This window comes from Denticeps clupeoides, chromosome 14, assembly GCF_900700375.1.
Source record: "Denticeps clupeoides chromosome 14, fDenClu1.1, whole genome shotgun sequence".
Taxonomy (NCBI): domain Eukaryota; kingdom Metazoa; phylum Chordata; class Actinopteri; order Clupeiformes; family Denticipitidae; genus Denticeps; species Denticeps clupeoides.
The window spans coordinates 11,737,915-11,757,297 of record NC_041720.1 but is presented as its reverse complement, the minus strand read 5'-3'; the positions used below and the strand labels follow the sequence as shown (position 1 = coordinate 11,757,297).

General features: G+C 42.3%; 1 protein-coding gene across 2 annotated transcripts in view; it reads right to left on the bottom strand.

Annotated features, from left to right (window-relative positions):
• Positions 1-303: 303 nt before the first annotated feature.
• The window catches only part of LOC114763812 (tyrosine-protein phosphatase non-receptor type 14-like), a 35,511-nt gene continuing 16,431 nt past the window's right edge, over positions 304-19,383 (bottom strand). Inside the window, exons 4-19 of one of the 2 annotated variants that reach the window (XM_028953597.1) lie at positions 14,405-14,502; positions 13,309-13,376; positions 12,556-12,626; positions 12,380-12,467; positions 12,203-12,291; positions 11,853-11,940; positions 11,114-11,196; positions 10,678-10,729; positions 10,079-10,154; positions 7,391-9,090; positions 6,591-6,734; positions 5,860-6,078; positions 5,369-5,497; positions 4,172-4,406; positions 3,895-4,058; positions 304-3,433 (exon numbers count right to left, since the gene is read on the bottom strand). In XM_028953597.1, the coding sequence (XP_028809430.1) occupies positions 3,305-3,433; positions 3,895-4,058; positions 4,172-4,406; positions 5,369-5,497; positions 5,860-6,078; positions 6,591-6,734; positions 7,391-9,090; positions 10,079-10,154; positions 10,678-10,729; positions 11,114-11,196; positions 11,853-11,940; positions 12,203-12,291; positions 12,380-12,467; positions 12,556-12,626; positions 13,309-13,376; positions 14,405-14,502 (3,433 nt within the window). In that variant the 3' untranslated portion in view covers positions 304-3,304. Of the gene's footprint in view, positions 3,434-3,894; positions 4,059-4,171; positions 4,407-4,520; positions 4,634-5,368; positions 5,498-5,859; positions 6,079-6,590; positions 6,735-7,390; positions 9,091-10,078; positions 10,155-10,677; positions 10,730-11,113; positions 11,197-11,852; positions 11,941-12,202; positions 12,292-12,379; positions 12,468-12,555; positions 12,627-13,308; positions 13,377-14,404; positions 14,503-19,383 lie in introns of those variants that run through there. The other variant, XR_003742386.1, reaches the window with a different exon arrangement.

Below are 19,383 nucleotides of genomic sequence, written 5' to 3'. Positions count from 1 at the left end.
GGGGGGTTAAAGTAGCCTAGTGGCCAACACACCAAAAAGTTACGAGTTCAAACCCCACTTACTACCATTGTGTCCCTGAGCAAGACAACCCTGAGGGGGACTGTCCCTGTAACTATTGACTGTATGTTGCTCTGGACAAGGGTGTCTGATAAATGCTGTAAATGTAGGAATAGAGGAGGATTATCTTTTTTTAAATATTTTGTGAAACAGTACCTAAAAGTATTTCCTAATAATGTATTTTTAAATGTCAGAAAATCGTGCCAAAAAACTAATTATAACAAAATACCAGAGTTCACCAGCAAATAAAGAAAATAATGCTTTATTGCATAATGGCAAAGTATGACAGCTTCTTATATTTCTGAAGGGAAAAATAGATCAGATGCATTTGCAAAGCATATACAAAATATATATGTACATAATTAAGAATTCTTCTGGGATGCCAGAATGAACGTGAAACAGAAACAGCGGAATGCAATGTGAAACACAATACTGTTAGGAAGGACTATAGCAAGTGCAATGAGAATGAATGGAAACATTGGAAGTATATACAAACTGGAATACAAAAAATAATTATGCATAGTTTCATTTTACTTATGGTGAAAGCACCAAGTCAACAAGAATCATAAACTAGAAGTAAGAAATTAGGTTTTATAGAGACATAGCTGCATGTGCCAGATTCTGCATTAATGCTCAAATGAAATCGAATATGATATGGAATGCTGGGAATGCACAGAAAGTCCTTTTTAACAAAACAAGAAGAATCCTTAAATGGATCAGTGGTGTGTATCAATTTGTAGGCATTGTTATTAGTTGAAATGGTCTAGACCAGTGGTTCCCCAACCCCAATTATTGCCAATATACACACATTAAAATAATAAAATAATTCATTATTTACTTAAATATGCAGGTTATATAGAATCTATATTTGAGGTGTAATCGTCCCTATGACTTGTAGGCTTGTCCTGAGTCCGAATTAAAATGATTAAAATTGAGTATGAACTCAACTCAAATCGGGCCAAGATTTACAGCTCGAGTCTATATAGCATACAGGATTATTCAGACCCCAGGATGGGAACCAGTTGTCTAGACCCTATTCTTAACATCCTCAGTGTAGTACAGTGCAGTACACTAACTGTGTGTTCAACTGCAGTACTGACAATACAGTCAATAATAAATAATATTTCTTTTAAAAATATTATTCAGTGTAGTGTTCTGGAGAATTGAATTCGACAGGTTGATCCTTCACACAACGGCAAATGAAGTACATTGTTTTGGGCAGCATTTGAAGGAATTTAAACTTGTAACACAATCGGCCTTAGATGGCATTGAGACATGCCAAGTTTAAAGCGCTTTTATAAGGCACAGGCGTAATGCTGTCACTGCAGCTGTAGGTACTAACATTTGGCACTTTCAGTAACTCTTTGGAAGAAACTTCACTTTATTGTGAAACTTCACTTTATTTACTGGTATGAAGTCATGTTAGGGTTGCCAAATATATATAGTTTCCAACTCATAAATCTCCAGAATCGTAAGCCCAACCCCTATAGCCCATTACTACTACAAAATGCAAGACAGACAGAATTACTGCACTGGCAAAAGGAAAAGCAGGAAACAAACGAAAGCAGAAATAGTTCTGATTTAATTCTGATTTAGGTATTTCCCCAGCTATTTCCTCAGCCCACACCACGGCTCCCATCTCTCCACCGAGAGGACTGAATGATTTAAATCAGTGTTTGTCAAACCTTCTCCAACGCTACCGTAAATCTGTCCACCTTCGTCACTAGGCCGTTTAAAAGAAACCTGAGGCTGGAGGGAATACTTGCACCACTAAACAGGGATGGATAAATGAACAGACAGCACAGTGGTAAAAAAATGAAGTGTCTTAATTGTTTTTACTTTCCGCTGCTTATATTGGTATGTGAATGGCTACAATCTTGGAAATAGCTTAATGTGAAATGATGAAGTGTGAGAAGAGAAACCATTTCTCATGTGGTTGCTGACAGAAATAAATTAAACATAAAAAAGAAAACCAAAAAATATATATAATAACAATTAAATATTGAAATGCCACGACAAACCTCACTGCTTTGTTATACATTTCCTGACGGATACAGAACTCTAAAACGGACAAGAGGAGCTTCTATTTACAGTAGGTCAGCAGAAAATGGAGGAATAAAAAAAAAACACGCGCATCTGGTCTCGCATCAATTTCATATTTTGCTAATGAAGTCTGCACTCTGACAACAGATTCTCATTTACCAATTCTGGATCAGATAAGAGTTTAAGTTTGGTCCTCGACATCTACCATCTTACAGACTAGGTTATTTATTATATTATATTACTATTAAAATACCAGTTTGACCATTTTTGAATATTTGCACCATAAAGATGCTGTTTTGTTAATCACTTGAAGTTGTTCTTAATATAGTGATAGACGTTTACTCAGCTGACTGGTCATTTTTTTGCAGAGATGATTTTCAGCTTCCACAAAATTAAATTCTACAAAAAAGCTTTACAGTCTGTGCTTCTGAATGGACGCTACTGAAAGTAGCCAGTAAAACACCATCAGGTTCTAACCTCACAATTAATAAAATAAACCGAGGTAGATGACAAGGATCGAACTTGTTAACACCGACCAATAGGATCCAAGTGACCAGAGCTTTATTAAAGAGTGGAAGTTGCCCTCTTCTATACCTATTTAAAAATGTATTTATAATAAGAAGAAGAATATCTGTGAATTGAAGCAAATCATTATATTAATGTTAAGGCAACTGTGTTATCTGTAGTCAGGGCTTTAATCAATTTAAAACGACTTATTAAACTATCCCAAATTTGTGAATGGTGTGGGCTATGTAAACTTTTGGAATACTCTTGGCATTCTCCACAAAAAAAAAGAAGAAAAAAAGCAATTAAGCAAAACAAATATCCATAAAGATCTATCCATAAAGGGAAACACATTTTGGTTGATTGTTTGGAAATTAAAAAAAAAATCTCTTTATACACAACTTACTTTAACACAATAAAGACAAAACATTGGTCACTGGTGACCAGACGTATAATTATCCAACTGAAAAATATATATATTTATCTCACCACCCGCTTCAAAAGACAAAAAACCCAGAGAGAGGAGCATTAACTCACCAGCAGATACAGTAGCTGTGAATGCCAGTAGCCAGTATAGAGAATGAACTTGTTTTAAAGAATGGTTTCAGACCCACCAACTGCTATACTGGCTCTGGGCAGAGCTGGTATGGGGTTATGATCCAGTCTGACCTGTGTTTGACCTGTGTTCAGTCCTGTCCCATTAAATGAGACGCGAATTCTTGAGGAACTGAATGAGGACCTGATAGACGAACTTGTACTGTGACGCGGTCTGTACCATCAACATACGCTGCTGTCGCAACCGACTCAGCATGACGGGGACCTCGACTCTCTGAGACAAAAAGAGGAGAGAACAACAAAAACAACAGTTTAATCAAAAAGAACTTTCTGGGTTCTTACACACTTTTAGAAAATGACTTTTCGATTACTCTGAGTTCATTACCATACGTTCTATGAAATTTCTGTGCAAATCATAAAAAGTCCAATTAAACCAAAATATAGTCATTATTGTCAATATTGTCAAAATAAAGCCAGCAAAGATACTATAGACCTGCGCCAGATTTAAACGTTGTGGTTGTAAAAGTAGAAAAAATGGGAACTGTCTACTTATACATTCATGTTCAATTCAATTTCAATTACTTTTCCGTAATTTTATGTTTATTTCATATTCAGAAACTTTTCAAGGTCTGGATAATTCTCTTTTCTAATTCCATGTCTTTTCCAGGTTTTTTAATGTCTATTCTAGTGGCCCATTAAAAAATAATGAGCCCTGGTCCTTTGTCTCTCTCTCACCTCATTATGCTCCAGGCAGCAGATCATGAGCTCAGTTAGAATGACTACCCCGGTGCGTCCTACCCCGGCACTGCAGTGTACCACCACTGGCGGATTCTGGCTCTTGGATGCATCCAGCATGCTGTTGGTGTGACGCCGCACTGATTGGATCTCCTCCAGATAGGCTGAAGGAAGCAGGAGAATTGAAAAGCGTGATGAACTGAGGAGAATGGCTGAGGACAGTGAAAGCCAATCAATGGACCAGGCTTAAGGGCACCAGCAGCTGAGTAGAACTTACCCAAGAAGCCCTGTACGTATTCAGGGCAGCCGTGGTCAGGCCAGTCCGTGTACTGCAAGTGCCACACCGTACGCTCCTGGCCCGACAGCAGATGCTTGACCTTTAACCCTGTGGTGGCGTAGCAGCCCGAGTCCGTGCGGAACTTTGTGGTGACTTTGAACTTACCGTGGGTGGCGGAGTTGTGCTTTGATCCCAGTTTGGGCCAATACCGATGACTTTTAAACTTTCCACCCTCCTGAAAAAGTAATAAAAAAATTATATAAAAAAGATTAATAAATACGCACTTCAGCAAGGAAAGCAGCCTTCAACTGAGCAACTTTGCTTGCTGCTCGTTGCATCACCTTCTCACCATGACACGTCTTTACAGTGTTCCTTCAAATGTGGTCCACTTAGAATCCACTCATAGGCTAGACCAGTGTCCCCCCTGCCTGTATCCAGAACAAGTCCTAACCCAATTCCTTTCTGTATATACACATTAAAAGAATAAAATGAATAATTACAAACTTTTAATTGCAAAAAATAAAAAGCAGTTTTCGATTTGCAGGCTATATAAAGTCTATATTACAGCTGTAAGTTAGGCCGATAAATAAATAATAATAATAATAAATAAATTTAAATAAATCACACAGTCAGTGTTTTACTGCACCATATCCAAACAGCCATGACCTTGTAAACTCTTAAATTGTTTTTTTCCTTTGAATGTGTGTGAGATTAAGAAGAAATGAAATGCACAAAATATAATCGCCAGCATCCATTTCACCTTGTCATATCCATTTTTGCATCTCTCTTGCTATAGTTCAAATGCATCACCTAACAACGATGGCCAAGAATGCCAAATCAAACCAGCATTTAATTAAAAAATTTACATACAGGAAGGATAAGTTTCATACAGGAAGGATAGGTACTTTAGGGCTACCACCACACACCTAGTTTCTTCAATTTAAAACAAAACTTGTCATTATACAATTAAAAAATGTTCCGATTGGTAAAAATGGGAAATTATAATGTGAGTTTCTTTGGTCGAAGCTTCCACTGCTTGCAATTTCAGTGAAATGTTGCTGCAGAACCCACATGCATTATGCACATGCTGGGACCTCCTTTAGTAATTCTCCTTTCGGCACAACATGGGCCTTCAATAATTTACATAAGCCCATAAATTGTTTATCCAGAAAGTCGTACTCTCAAAACACTACATACCTCCTCAGCCGTAACCATGGCGATGACATTCACCCCCTGCTCCCACACCATCTGCCAGAAGTCTTGGCACGTGTTAGGCAGTGGGCCCTGCGTGGCTATGTAGTGCCAGGCCTCTCCTCGAATCGTAACCTGCACACGTACACACATATGATGCGCACACATTCACGAGAAAGGGCATAATGTCTGAACTGGGGCTGCAGGCTACACTGGATATAAATCAAAATCACACAATCAACATTTCTTTTTAAACGTTTGTAAATTTTGACATTTCTGGAGGGTTATGTATAGATCATTCAAAATAAGATCAATATACAAAATTAGTCCAAATAATCACAATTAAAATTTCTTTTAAATTGAAACTTTATCTGCTGAGATTTTTTTTATTTATATATTAAATGTAAATTATAATCCTCAACTTGCAAATAGATCCAAAAAAGTTCCAAATAATAAAAAATATCATATAAATTCAAGATTTTCAAAGCTTTGCCCACCTTGATGTGAGAAGCGTTGATGTAACCTGTGTTGTTCTCTTTGCTGGGGACCAGTTCCACCCGGTTTTCCTCATATGGAACCATGTCTCGGAAGCGGTTTCGCTCAGTGTTGTCGGGCAGTGTCGCCGTGGTGACCACACAGTCTGTCCTTTTTTTGGGGATCTGTTCATACTCTGCAAACAGTCGCTGTTCCTCCATTTTCAGTTCAAGAGATTTACACTGCAGAGAGAGACAGATTGACTGCATTACATGTGAAATAAAAAAGATACATTGCTATTTATTTCATTTAATAGGCACATATTTGCATTGCTTAATTTCAGTGTAATGGACTATGCTTGATAGTGGATTAATGTCTCATGCATTATGAAATTAATCATATTGAGAAAAAAATTGACAGATCTGAAGATTTATATTTAATAATATTTAAGTATTATGCAGGCCTTTGTCTGGGATGTGGTCTGGACAGGGGGAATTTACAGAGTCACATTCCTGAAATACCGGCTACCCTCGTGCCATTTCAAGCTGTGATGCAACATATTCCAGGATTGCACTTCTAAATGGGCTGGCCGTGCTTACAAATGGCCATAAAAACCTATAAAAAACCACTCTCATAAAGTTGTAGAACAGTGAATGCTGGGATGCAGTGACATCAAAATGTGAGCAAAGAACCATTCATCCGTTTAGTCATACCAAAGCCATGGCATTCATGATAGAGTTGACGGAAGACTTACTCGTTCATCGCTGGTCGATTTCCCTGCCCCCTCCTCCTGTGGGTTTTCTGGGACGGTCATCCTGGTGATATATAGACCATTGAGTGCGGCCATCATCAGGGGCCTCTTCACTGAATCCACTGACATCCTCTGTTTTTCCAGGGTCTTCATTAAACAGAAAGAGACAGAGACAACCATCCCTTACTGCCGAGAGAATGACAGTTTCTACTTTTGGATAGTTTTCATCCTACATCTTATCTGACATATCATGAAAATTACTGAAGCTGTTAGTAGCCTAGTGAGTAACAAACTCGCCTATGTACCAGAGGACCCAGGGACAAATTCCTGAAGTTGCTCCAAGGGGACTGTCCCTGCAACTTCTGAGTGTAAGTTGCTCTGGATAAGGGCACATTTTCAACATTTTGTACATTTGTACATTTTCAACAGGGTGGCCTGGTTTCTTAGCTGATCTCGTCTCATAGGTGTGGCATTTTAAAGACTAAATATAGTACCACTGAGTCAAATGAAATATGGATAAAACCCAGTGTGGATCTCCCTTTCCATCAAGTGGATTAAGGTGGATTTACAGGTGATCAAGAGGCTCCTAATGTTGCACGAGCCACTGAACCCCGGATTAACATTAATCAGTGGCTGTGAGAATGCGTCCACACCCCTTCAATAATATTGCACCAATTCGAATGTTCCCCAGAACTGTAGGTACATAGCGGATATCCCAAAAATGCCTCAGCAGGATACAGCTCCCTGCCCATAACCAGTCAGATACGTGAAATGGTTGCCATCAAGCCATAAGAATTTCTTACCCTCTGAGCAATCTCTCTCTCCACTATGCTGTCCTCAATGGAAAACATTTCCGATACGGGCCTCTCCTTCACGGGTTCCTTCCTCACTCGCTCTTTCACGCTGGTGAGGTCAGGCTCTGAGATGGACGGCCCCAGCATGGACCCCGGCTGCTCTCCGCGGGTCAGGGTCCCCCCCTGGCTCTGTCCGGTTTTCACGATCCGAGCCTGGGCCTCCGGGGTGGGGCGGTTCTGCTCGTGGTGGTGCTCGTGCCTCAGGGCACTGTTGCTGACACTCTTCTTAGGTCCAGGGTACTCTGGTGGAGGTTTGTTGGGGATCTTGGCCAGGGCTGCCTGGAGCTGGGCACTGATGTCCTCATTCAGGCCAGGGATCCGTACATCCAGGTCAGGAGTTTCCTCCTCCTCTTCATCCTCCTCGCTCTCACTGCTATGAATGACCATGGTGGCATTGGACAGGGTCTTGTGGTGCTGGTAATTGGTCATGTCAGGTTTCTGAGAAGCCATCGAAACGGAAACGTCTTTGGGTGGATGCTGTGGTTGGGTCTGCTGCGGGACCTGCATGGCCTGCGACGGTGGTGGTTGCGGTGGTGCCACCTGCTCCCTGAGTGTATTCCTGCGTAGCAGAGGGGGCTGAGCATTAGCACTGCTGTTAAGTCCCTTAGCCACCAGGGCGTCCAGACCTCCACGGAGACCTAGTCCAAGTCCACTCACCACTTCCATGCTGTGGCGCTTGCCTAGTTTTGCTCGGCACTTTGCTGCCGTTAGAGGCTCGCTCACCTCCTGCAGGGACTGGTGGACAACTGTGCAACTGTCTGGCTGGAAGGTCTTCACCGACAGCTGAACCTTCTGCACTTTGACCAGCTCCGGGCTGCTGCCGCCCAGGCACTTGTGCCGGTGGCTGGCCAGGTCTGGGGTGCTGGTGGCTGGCCGGAATGCCGGATAGGGAGGCGGAGGACGGGACAGGTGGTTCCTCAGCATGTGGGCGGCAGTGTTGCAGTAGCCTGGGTTACCAGTCATTGTGGCTATGCCATTGCCTCCACTGCTCTGCTGCTTTGTGTTGGCCAACTCAGGAGTGCTCACGGTGTGAGAAATGGTGCTACCAGCACCCACAGCATTTGACGGGCCAGAGGAGGGACCCATACCAGGACCTGGGTGAGCCGCATGGTGGGGCCCCATGGCATGGCCACAGCCATAGCCCAATGGGTTGCCTCCACCTCCACCCCCTCCACCATAATGGCTTGGGTAATGCCCTCCCCAGTCACGGATCTCTGGCTGGCTGTAGACCAGTGCTTCAGGTTGGCGGTAGGCATAGGCATTGCTGATATTGAGGTTGCGTAATGACTGGCTGTGGCAGTCAGATGGCTGGAGCCCATGGGCGGGGCTGACAGAAGTAGGGAGGAGCCGGCGTTTCTGCCGCATGACGGCATCATATTCAGGTGTAGGCCTATAGGATGGGGCAATGATGGCTGAGTGACGGTGGCTGGGGATATAGTCTGGGCGCATCAGCTCACTTCCTGGTATGCTGAGGTTGGAGGAGACTGGTGAAGCCTGCATGAACGTTTGAGATCGGTTCAGTGAGTTCACGCTGGGGCTACTACACATGCTCCCATTGGGCACTGTGCCATTCCGAAAGCCAAACTCCAGGTGACAATGGTCCAGGCTTGTCTCAGACTTGTAGTAGGGATCATCATGGAAGATACTATCTGTAAAGTTTAAAGACACTTTTTTTTGAAAGCATATTATAAGAAAAATATTTGGAGAAATAATGTAACACTTGTATCTATTCCATTAAGTCAATGTATTATTTGTATTTGTATCAATTACAATAATTTACTGTAAGATGAAACCTGAAACAATTATTTGCATTTATTTGATGTTTAACATGCTACAGTGGCCTAGTGAGTTAGAACTCACTTATGAAGCAGACGACCAACCAAAAGTCCCAGACTGTCCCTGTAACTACTGATTGCAAGGTGCTCTGGATAAGTAAAATGCTGTTAAATGCTGTAAATGTAAATGTTAAAAGATATTGTAACAAAGTGTGACCCAGTATTGAGCACTGGTTCATGGGAACATCGCCCATAAGGCTAAACCTCCCTCACAGCTCTGTGAGATTACAGGGTTCAGTGCATGTGAGAGAGCTGATATATTTAAGGTTCACTGAGGAAAAAAAGAAAAAAAACAGAGGAAGTGGTTCCATCATTCTCATCATTTCCACTATACTCTGGCCACAAAAATGAAAAGTGAAAAAAACAAGACTGCCGAGAAAGACAATTACAGAGAGGCGAGGCGTTGCTATCACTTGGTGGAAAAACAGCCTGCAGCAGAGAGCCATAATGAAGGGTGTTATAGAGGAACTAACAGGCTGTTTGTGTATTTAAAGAGTATTCCTAGCTGAAATACTCTTTTCATTGAATAATCCTTGGTGCATTAAAGTCAGTGTGCGCATTCATTTATGTGAATATGAGTCTACGAGATTGATGCAATATCACTGATTATACTGATTATAAGGTTAAGGATAAGGTTCATTAAGTGCATTACTGAACACAACCAACCAACAATCCTTAATCAGAATAGGCTAATTAAATAATGACTATGAATAAAACACCTGGAATGCTTTAAGGAAAATTAAACAGCTGGTAGTCAAGATTTTGGTAGATCTTACTGATCATGCAAGTGTTTACATTTTACCTTGAGAACTCTGTGTGTCTTGGTAATGTTCATACTGGGTATGCATTGGTTGCAATATACAGGACTGGGGTCTAGGCTGAGAGAGAGAAAGAGAGAGAGAGAAAATAAACAACTTTATGACCAAAGTAAAATATCATTCATGGCATTGGTCAGAAAAAAATGGCATGTTTGCATTAATTGCAAAATGAAAATGTAGAAAAACATCCTGTTCTCTAGAGGTACATTCTATCAGGGGGTAAATTAATAAGAGAGAAACTAAAAACAGGCACTAAAGCCCTAAACTACTTTCATCATTACTGACAATCTGACACCCTTCATCATAAAACCCAATGGATAAGCCAGTCCAGCAGTGCTCTGGAAAACATGCAATGCCTTGTCTGGACTAAGCCCCTACTGCGCCACATTCAGAGACGTTTGGGTAGTTAGATAAGAACAAGACAATCAGTCGGTTGAACCATCAGTGAATATCATAAATTATAATTTCTCATTTGGACAGCAATGCCCAAAAATGCTATTTTTATTTTGTGTTATAACGATTGTTAACAGTTTGGTTATTCGGTCGATCCAGTAAGCCAAAGAGGCTGGATGAGGGGACGTACCAGCTGGTTCCAGGTTGTTCTTCTCCGGATAGGAGCAGGAGAACGAGCCGGTCTGTAGAACAAAGAGTAACCTCAATGCATTAATATTTCCTCACATTAAACCTAATTTGTGTGTGTGAATGAAGTCAGCCGTCTCTATATTGTGATTTCTATGTAATGACTTTATTTTATGTTCATGTGAAGTGTCTGCATTGCTTGGCACTTCCTGCCTCTAGGGGCAGCAGCTGACAGTGAGACAGTGAACAGATGTATCCTGTGAAACTGACACTGGATGAGAATTCCCCTTTTCCAGTCTAAGTGGCTATGAGCCAACCTATGGTCAATCTCGGGCAAATCAGGACTTAGAAGCTAACCCGGAGTTTGGATGTGGTCATGAAAAAAGGGTGCAGCACAAGCTGACTCTCAGAGGCTTGGAGGGGAGAGATGGGAAACTCACTCAGCACAAATCTTATTTTGTTTGTAGAACTTGTGTCTGGCCGTGAAATGCTGTGCGATATACTTCGCCATCTCCATGTCCTCCTGACAGGCGCAAAAATAAAGCAGTGTTCTGGTTATTGATTATTCTTCACTTTTTCAAAAAACGTTAAGACAAAGAGACTCAACTTTATCCTAGACCCACATCAAAGCCAAATTGGTCTTAATCCACATATTAGCTAAACCATATTAATCATACATATCAGATGACTCACTTTTCCAAAACAAATTTAAATACTTGCTGCTCAAATGAGTAACTACTGTAAGAAGACAACTATTCCATAATAATAACACTAATATTTTACTACTAACACTATGTCTATGTAAAAGTATTCTAGCATCATTATGCCCCATATTACAAATCTTTCTGGTTAAAGGTTAAAGTGACAGACATGTTTATTATTATAATAGATATTAATAAAAAACATGAAATATTAGCAATATTACAAATTTGTTTGTGCTACAAACATAATAGCGCCTCAGTGACAAATTTGTACGGCAACCATGGAAGATCTACAGATTAATTTTTGTTGCTCAATTACCATATAATTTCACTGAAACTGGCTGGTATTGAACCATGCATTGAACAAAGCTGCTCAGCCAAGTTATCAGTTTTTTTTTGTTTTTTTTTAAATGACCTTGCAGCAGTACTGCCAATCTCCCAACCCAACATGCACCCACCCCACAGACACAACACCTACTGTGTGGAACATGATGGTGTCGTCTTTGCTGGTTATCTCCACGGTGATAGCCGACTTGTTGTGTGCAATTGTGCCAATGTCCTTCCACCTGCGACAGAGAAGGGAGGATAAGAACAAAAACAGATGGTCAAAGGTCAAACCCAAGTACGCAGAGGGATTTAACCCAGACATTTTAATGCATCTTGGATTCAGTCAATTAACCGTGCTAAATTATTACGGAGAATCGCTTCATGTCTGAATTGAACTCCACATCTGAATTGAGCTCCATGTGAATGATGACACCTGTAGGAGCTCAGATGTATAAAATGTTCTGCAGACGTGAGGTGTGAATTAATTTAGAGAACACCCACCTATGGAGCATGATGGACCTCCCATTCCTGTGTTTTACAAAAACACCGATGAATGACACACCAATGAAGATGTCGTTAGTGTAGTTGTCCTGAACACACACACACACACAATAGCATGGTTGGGATTTGCATGATTTGATGTGACAAATATGATTATGTGTATGTGAGAGTCTGTACCTTAGCAGCAAAGCTCTCCTGACCAAAGCCATCCAGCTTCTCCACATCTTTAATATAGAGCAGCTCTGCCTCTGCTGGAAGCATTCGACTAGGAACATATATACACACATACAGTAATAAACAAACTGAATATGGCCACAACTGATGGTTTGACTTCTTGAAAGGCTGGAGCCTACCAGTGACTCTTGTGCTCCTCTGCAACCTTCTGGGTCCACTCCTCCAAAAACTCGTCTACCTGAGGCCAGTTCTGCAGGACGAAGCAAAGCGAAAGGGAGGGAGAGATGAGATTGAAATCAACTGCAGCGTGACTCTTGTTTCACGGTCAGCAGCGTCTGCTTTCATGTGCATGTGGGATGTTCTCCTAGAGGCTGACGCTGGAGTGGAGAGTGTGACTGAGAGGGGGACTGAGCATATCTTCAATTTAACATCTTGATATATGTATATATATGCTCACTAAGGGTGGTGGTTAAAATCCTTCGGGATTAATATATATATATAACATCTTGATATATGTATGTATGTATGCATGCATGTATGAAGGATTTCAACCATCACCCTGAGTGAGCAGTGGGCAGCCATGACAGGCGCCCGGGGAGCAGTGTGTGGGGACGGTACTTTGCTCAGTGGCACCTGAGTGGCACCTTGGCAGCTCGGGATTTGAACCGGCAACCTTCTGATTATGGGGCCGCTTCCTTAACTGCTAGGTCATCATTGCCCCAAATATTTATTGAACTGTCTAAAACAATGTGGTGACGTTGCAGTACAGTAGGTCACAAAACTGCATTATTTTCACTAATAAACACATAAAAAAATCTCAGTGCCAAGTGACATCATGTGCTCAATGTCACCTGCAAATCCTGTGCTTTTTACACACCTGAGCTGAATTGTGTGTGTGTGTGTGTGTGTGTGTTCTCAGAGGAATCACTTACCACTGGAAACAGCACGTATTTTCGAAGGAAATCCTGAGACTTGTACTGACTAAAGTCCCCGAAATCCGCTGGGTACAAGGAATAAAATAAAATTAATAATGAAGGAATAATGAAAAATTAACACAATATTTTCTTTTACAAATTACAAGCTATGTGCTAAAAGTTGGAATTGCGGCCAATGCCCATGAACCAAGAGGAATGTTTACTTTTTGCGTCTTAACTCAAAATGACCAAAACGGAAAAAAAAAACTTTTCTCCACGAGGGGGGTCCGCTGCTCATCCCCGTTATTGCACATCTAACCCCTGGAAAGCCAGCGCCCCCTCCACAGATAAGGGGCCTTGCTGCAAGTACTAGTCTTGTAGCTGCGATAAGCATAACAGTGTTTACATTCTCCAGAGAGGAGACAGCATGGGTGGGACGGGGGTGCGAGGGCCTTCCGATATGGCCTGGAGTGGATAACTGCTTTGTCCGAATCATTCGAGTTGGGAATGAGACCCGCCACGCAAAATCCGAGAGCTCTTATCACACAGCGCAGGTGTACGACTGAAAACAACGGACTCGGAAAAAGAACAGCATTCCGAAGCCAACAGTTTTACATTAACACATTCATGTTGGCATGGGTATATTTAATTAAAAAAAAAAACTGATTTTAACCACATTACGTCGGCGTCCCCTCTGCTCACAGGATCACTCACGACCTGTTCTCAAAAGATTCGAAAGGGATTCAAGGTTACTGCCATAAACAGAAAGGAACCGTAAATAACAGCAAGCGAGCAATTTTAATTTTAGACTAAAGGCATTCAATATAACAACGGAAGCATTATTCATTTAAAAGCTAAATTATTTATTTATAGAATCATTTTTCAATTTTCAGTTGAATTTGGCGACAGATATGATTGATCTTTTGGGACTCGTGCCTGGATCAAGTGTGATATGTGTGACATGATGTCAGTGCATGGTTGGCGCTGCAGGCCAGGAAGTTTCACTTGTCTAGTTTGTTGACAGGTATGTCACTTGCATGCAAAATAACACATTTACAAAAGATAAACAAACGCGTGCGCATACACACACACACACACACACACACACACGCACCTTGCACAGCCAGGCCAGCCAGTCGGATGCCTTGTTCAACAGTGCAGTGGAGATGCCCATCCAGCACCTCCTTCTTCACCTGCAGGTAGTACTGGTACCTGCAAACACAAAGAATCACCTGATAGATTCCTCCAGAAACAGCGGCCCGGCCACCGTGGCAGTGACCGCCGTTGCTTTGGGGACTTTGTTGGAGTGGTACATGGACATGAGGAATTTCAAATCAAGATAATCGCTGTTCATACATAGATGGTTCGTCCAGAGACTTTATTAAAAGTAAAATCTGCCTTCTGTGGGATGATTCGAAGAAGACCAGATTCGGCTTCACAGCTTTCCTGTTTGTCTCCATGACGACACTGTGAGGGTTTCCAGAGCTCCGGTTGTTTCATACCATTGGTCAACTTCCTCTCTCTCTCTCACACACACACACACACACACCTCCATGTCTTTTGGATAAAGCTACCTACAAGAATAAGCTTAATCACACACACACACATTTAGACATCCCTTCCTGATGAGTCCGTCTACTGCCTTCCAAATAGGAACTGTAAATGTATACCGCAACACAACAGGACATTTCGAACTCTAACCCTACCTTTATACATTAAAAGGATAAAGTAAATGAATGTGAGGACAAGCAAATCGTCCCCATTGTTCCCGCAATATTCTTTTATAGATCCCCACTAAACACTACAGTACACGCACATACACACACACATACACACACACACACAGACACACACTGTTCAGCCCATCCAGCAAACAGAGCAATTTCACAGCTCAGGCAGCCACATCCCTCAGCGGGCCCAGACACGCCTTACTGCTTCCCTTCCAAACACACGCCTACGGAGCCGGCTCGCAGTCGTGAGCGCCGCACAACAACCCGCCGCCCGCTTCAGTGCAGTAATGTTTTACTTAGCAAACACGGCAGGGGAGGGTCATCCCCCCTAAATGGCCTTTAAATGCCAGAGCAAGGCTGAAACGGGGAGCGTCCGGCCACTGAGGGCAGCGTTTGTTGCCGCAAGACACCAGTGATTAATATGGACCCAATGGCAAGCTAATGATGGGCTAAGAGGGCTAATCCCAACACAGATCAGTCCCAAGGATCAGGGATGACATCAATAACGCTGGGATTTTTCCCTGTCCCACTTCTACAGTAATCTGCTTCCTCGTCATGCAAACGAATGATGACGTTCAACAATTGAACACATCCCCCATCAGTAATTCCGAATGTATTGCGATTTACACTGATTTCAAGCTGGTATAACCAGCGTACTTGTCTTTGGTCAAACTGGCTGATCCACCATGTTAGCCAGCTTTAAAAGTAAAGTGTAGTGATTGTCACATGTGATACACAGCAGCACAGCACACGGTGCACACAGTGAAATTTGTCCTCTGCTTTTAACCATCACCCTGAGTGAGCAGTGGGCAGCCATGACAGGCGCCCGGGGAGCAGTGTGTGGGGACGGTGCTTTGCTCAGTGGTACCTCAGTGGTACCTTGGCGGATCGGAATTCGAACCGGCAACCTTCTGATTACAGGGCCGCTTCCTTCATTCTACCTGTTTTATCTTCCTTCTTATTATTTTTCCTCTTTTATTCGCTTTGCTTTCTCAGGACCCCTCCATCCACTTCCTTTCTCTCTCTTCTTTCCCTCATTCTTTTTTCAGCTCCTGTCTGCTTAGACAGAGGTTATAATCTGGCCCCGCCCTCATGCCCAAACCTGTTATTATACTGCACGGTTCCCGAAGTAACCCTTTAATTACCAACCCCTGACCACAACCAATCGCTGAAGGAGGGAGTTAAAACTGTGGTTCCGAGGGCAGCGCTGCGTCTGAAATAACTGCTGGGTTAGCTCTGGAATGGGCCGGAGGATGTCTCAGCGTTCGCTCGGCATTTAACCTCGTCTCCGCCAATCACCGTGACATTCACAGGATGCAGATTCGTATCAGTGCACCAGCAGGGTGACAAGATATTCCCCCCATAAAGGGATTTGAGCTGAAAAGATAAGAAGAAGATTGCGTTTCTGACTAAACCTTCACCGATAACATCATTTGAATACTGTGTGATGTGAAAACAATGCAAAAGAACATGCCGTTAACTCTTCCAAATTCCTAAACGTGAAGGGTATTGTTCAGTCTCTTCTACGCCAACTTCCATCCAGCTCTAATCTACCATGCTATGCCATGGAACATTCGGTAGTGTTGTTGACATCTGGTGTCAGGTGTGAGAATGTGTTTTCAACGTGGGACTGCAGGTTCTCGTAAGTGGCTGAACGAAGCTACGATTCCAAGGATGTACGACTACCAAATGGCCCACAGGCCTGTTGTCCAGCTGCAGGCCGTCAAGCCAACAAGGTCGAACCGTCTCAGATTTACTCAGACGCATTGGAAAAAACTTACGTGTGGTAATCTGTTTTAATACTCAGAACACTGATGAAATGTGTGGTAAAATATGGACTAACTAGACACAGGCTTCAGTTCATTATAATATTACATAATAGCAATTTAGATTGTAACAATAAAAATTGAGTCCTTACATTTAAACAAATATCTGTATTATATTTGTAAGTCAAATAATCCATCAAAGTGGAATTGAACAGTAAACTGTGCAAAAACGATGATAAATACTGTGATAAATACTGTCAACCATCTTTATGCCTCGCATTAAATTGACACTGAACTCAATGCATGTCCCATACAAATTAATGTATGGGTAGGGATGTGTGTCGCATAAGCAAAACTAAGATCAAAAAATCCCCAAGCTGACGGAAATTTTGAAGATTGCACTTCATTAGGCAAAGCGTCTAGTGCCTATAAAATATGGCTTTCTGTGTGAAAATCCAAAACATGTTTCAAAAATGCTTCACCTCTGTGCTTCAATGAAATAATCTGCCCCGTAATAAAATGTAATTACGTCAACCGGGACACATTTCACTCACATTTCACATTTTGGCCGCCTTTTCTTTTCCTTGAACACGCCCTCTCTTCCTCTACCTCTGCATTTCGTGTTCTGCAGTTATAAGAGCACGCTGTGGGTTTTCACAAAACATAGACGCCCTAATTCAAGCGTAATTAAAAAACTGCTGCCGATTCGTTCGTGTTCCTGACGAAAGGTTCGAGTGAAATAGAGAGAGTGTGTTTTCAGGGCATGGGGGTGGGAGGTGGAGGAAGAGCGACAGAAATTGTATTTTGCTGTGATTAACGAACTGTGACAGCGTTCCTTATTCAGATCTTAGGCAGAGAGTCGATTGTAAACTGCACTCAATTGGGGGAGATTGTCATCAGGAAATGACACACACACACACACACACACACACACACACACACACACAGCCTCTACTTCATGAGTTTCAGATGTCCTCACAAAAATACACGTGAAATTGTGGTGAAAAGGACAACATTTCGCTACTACAACGAGAGTATTCTTGCTTAATGCAGGCATACACACTTTTTAAAATTGTTTCATGAAAAAATGTGTTTTATGATTTCTATGGACCAGTAAAAATTTGTGTTATTTTATTTTTTTTATTTTTACCATTTTAAGAGGGCACTAAGCAAACTGCCTTATTCTTAGTGACTTACAATCGGCACTTAGACATACACTCGAAGTGCACTCTCTCACACACACGAAAAAACAACACCTGGGGCCATTTTCACAGCTGGAAAAAAAAGGTTGGTTTTTACCCAAAACATGCTATACGGTTTCACATATATAAATCACACACACACACTCGCAGTTCAAAACGTGCCATTCTCCGTCTCGCACTTCTTATATCAAACGCGCGGCGTTCTAGTGCCGCCTCTAGCAAATCCCCTGCAAAACAGCAGACCAATCAAAGCAGCGTGTGACCCCATCACAGCCGGGAGACCCCAATGTGTGTGCTGCATTTCAATATTAACGAGGACCAAATATCCTCGCATTTAATCTTTTAAAAAATGGGGTCGTTTTGCTGGACCCCAAAAGGAATGTTAATCTAATATTAAGATTTTATTTTGGAATTTTGTTTTTGGATTACCAAGGCTGTGTTTACTGAAGACAGTTTGTAGGTGGGGGTTCTGGGGTGACAGCGGTAAAACTCGGCCAGCGGGACGGTGGCTGTGGCTGTGACGGCTGCAGGGTGGAAATGATCTGGATGTTGGTGCTGGACTGGCGGTGCAGACGCATTTTATTGTTATCATTACGAGTCGGAATAAAGTTTTCCAACAGTCTGACCCAGTTTGTCTGCAACATTCCTGCGCATTCACCCACAGCCCTTCTGCTTAACTCTAATCCCCACTTCTCAATGTACAGTCAAAACAGAGAGTGTGTGTGTGTGTGTGGTGTGTGTGTGTGTGTGTGTGTGTGTGTGAGAGAGAGAGAAAGAGAGTGTGTGTGTGTTAGGGTGGCTTTTCCATCAAAAACATATTCCCCCCTCTGCCATTTGTCACTTTTAACTCCTGGCGGAGGAATGGGCCCTTCTCCTATGCCTGTGTCTGTCTTTGTGTGTGTGTGTGTTCTTTCAAAGGAATGTGGCGTCCTCCTACACCACAACAGCCGTGCCAACATTCCTGTGTGACTCCTGAGTGCGGCCAGGCCTCACACACACACACACACACACACACACACACAGGGCCCTGTGTTCCTCTCTCACAGTCTGGTTCATTGTTCCTCACTCCCTGGCTATTGCCCCACACCTCACACACACACACACACACACCCCAAATACACATTGTTTGCATAAAATGTTTGTGTTGTCAGACACAAAAACATTTGTATACTTACAAAGTACAGTTTTAAAAGTCATTACTTAACTCATTAATAACATGCAAAATTTTAAAGTGACATGCATACTTGTAAGTAACTTTACATTTTAGCAAGCAATGTGTGTGTGTCTGTGTGTCTGTGTGTGTATCACTCGCTGGTCACAAAAACTCTGACCCACCGCTGACCCTTCACACATGCAGGGGAAGCCACCCGCTGATCCCAAATTCAGAAGGACCTC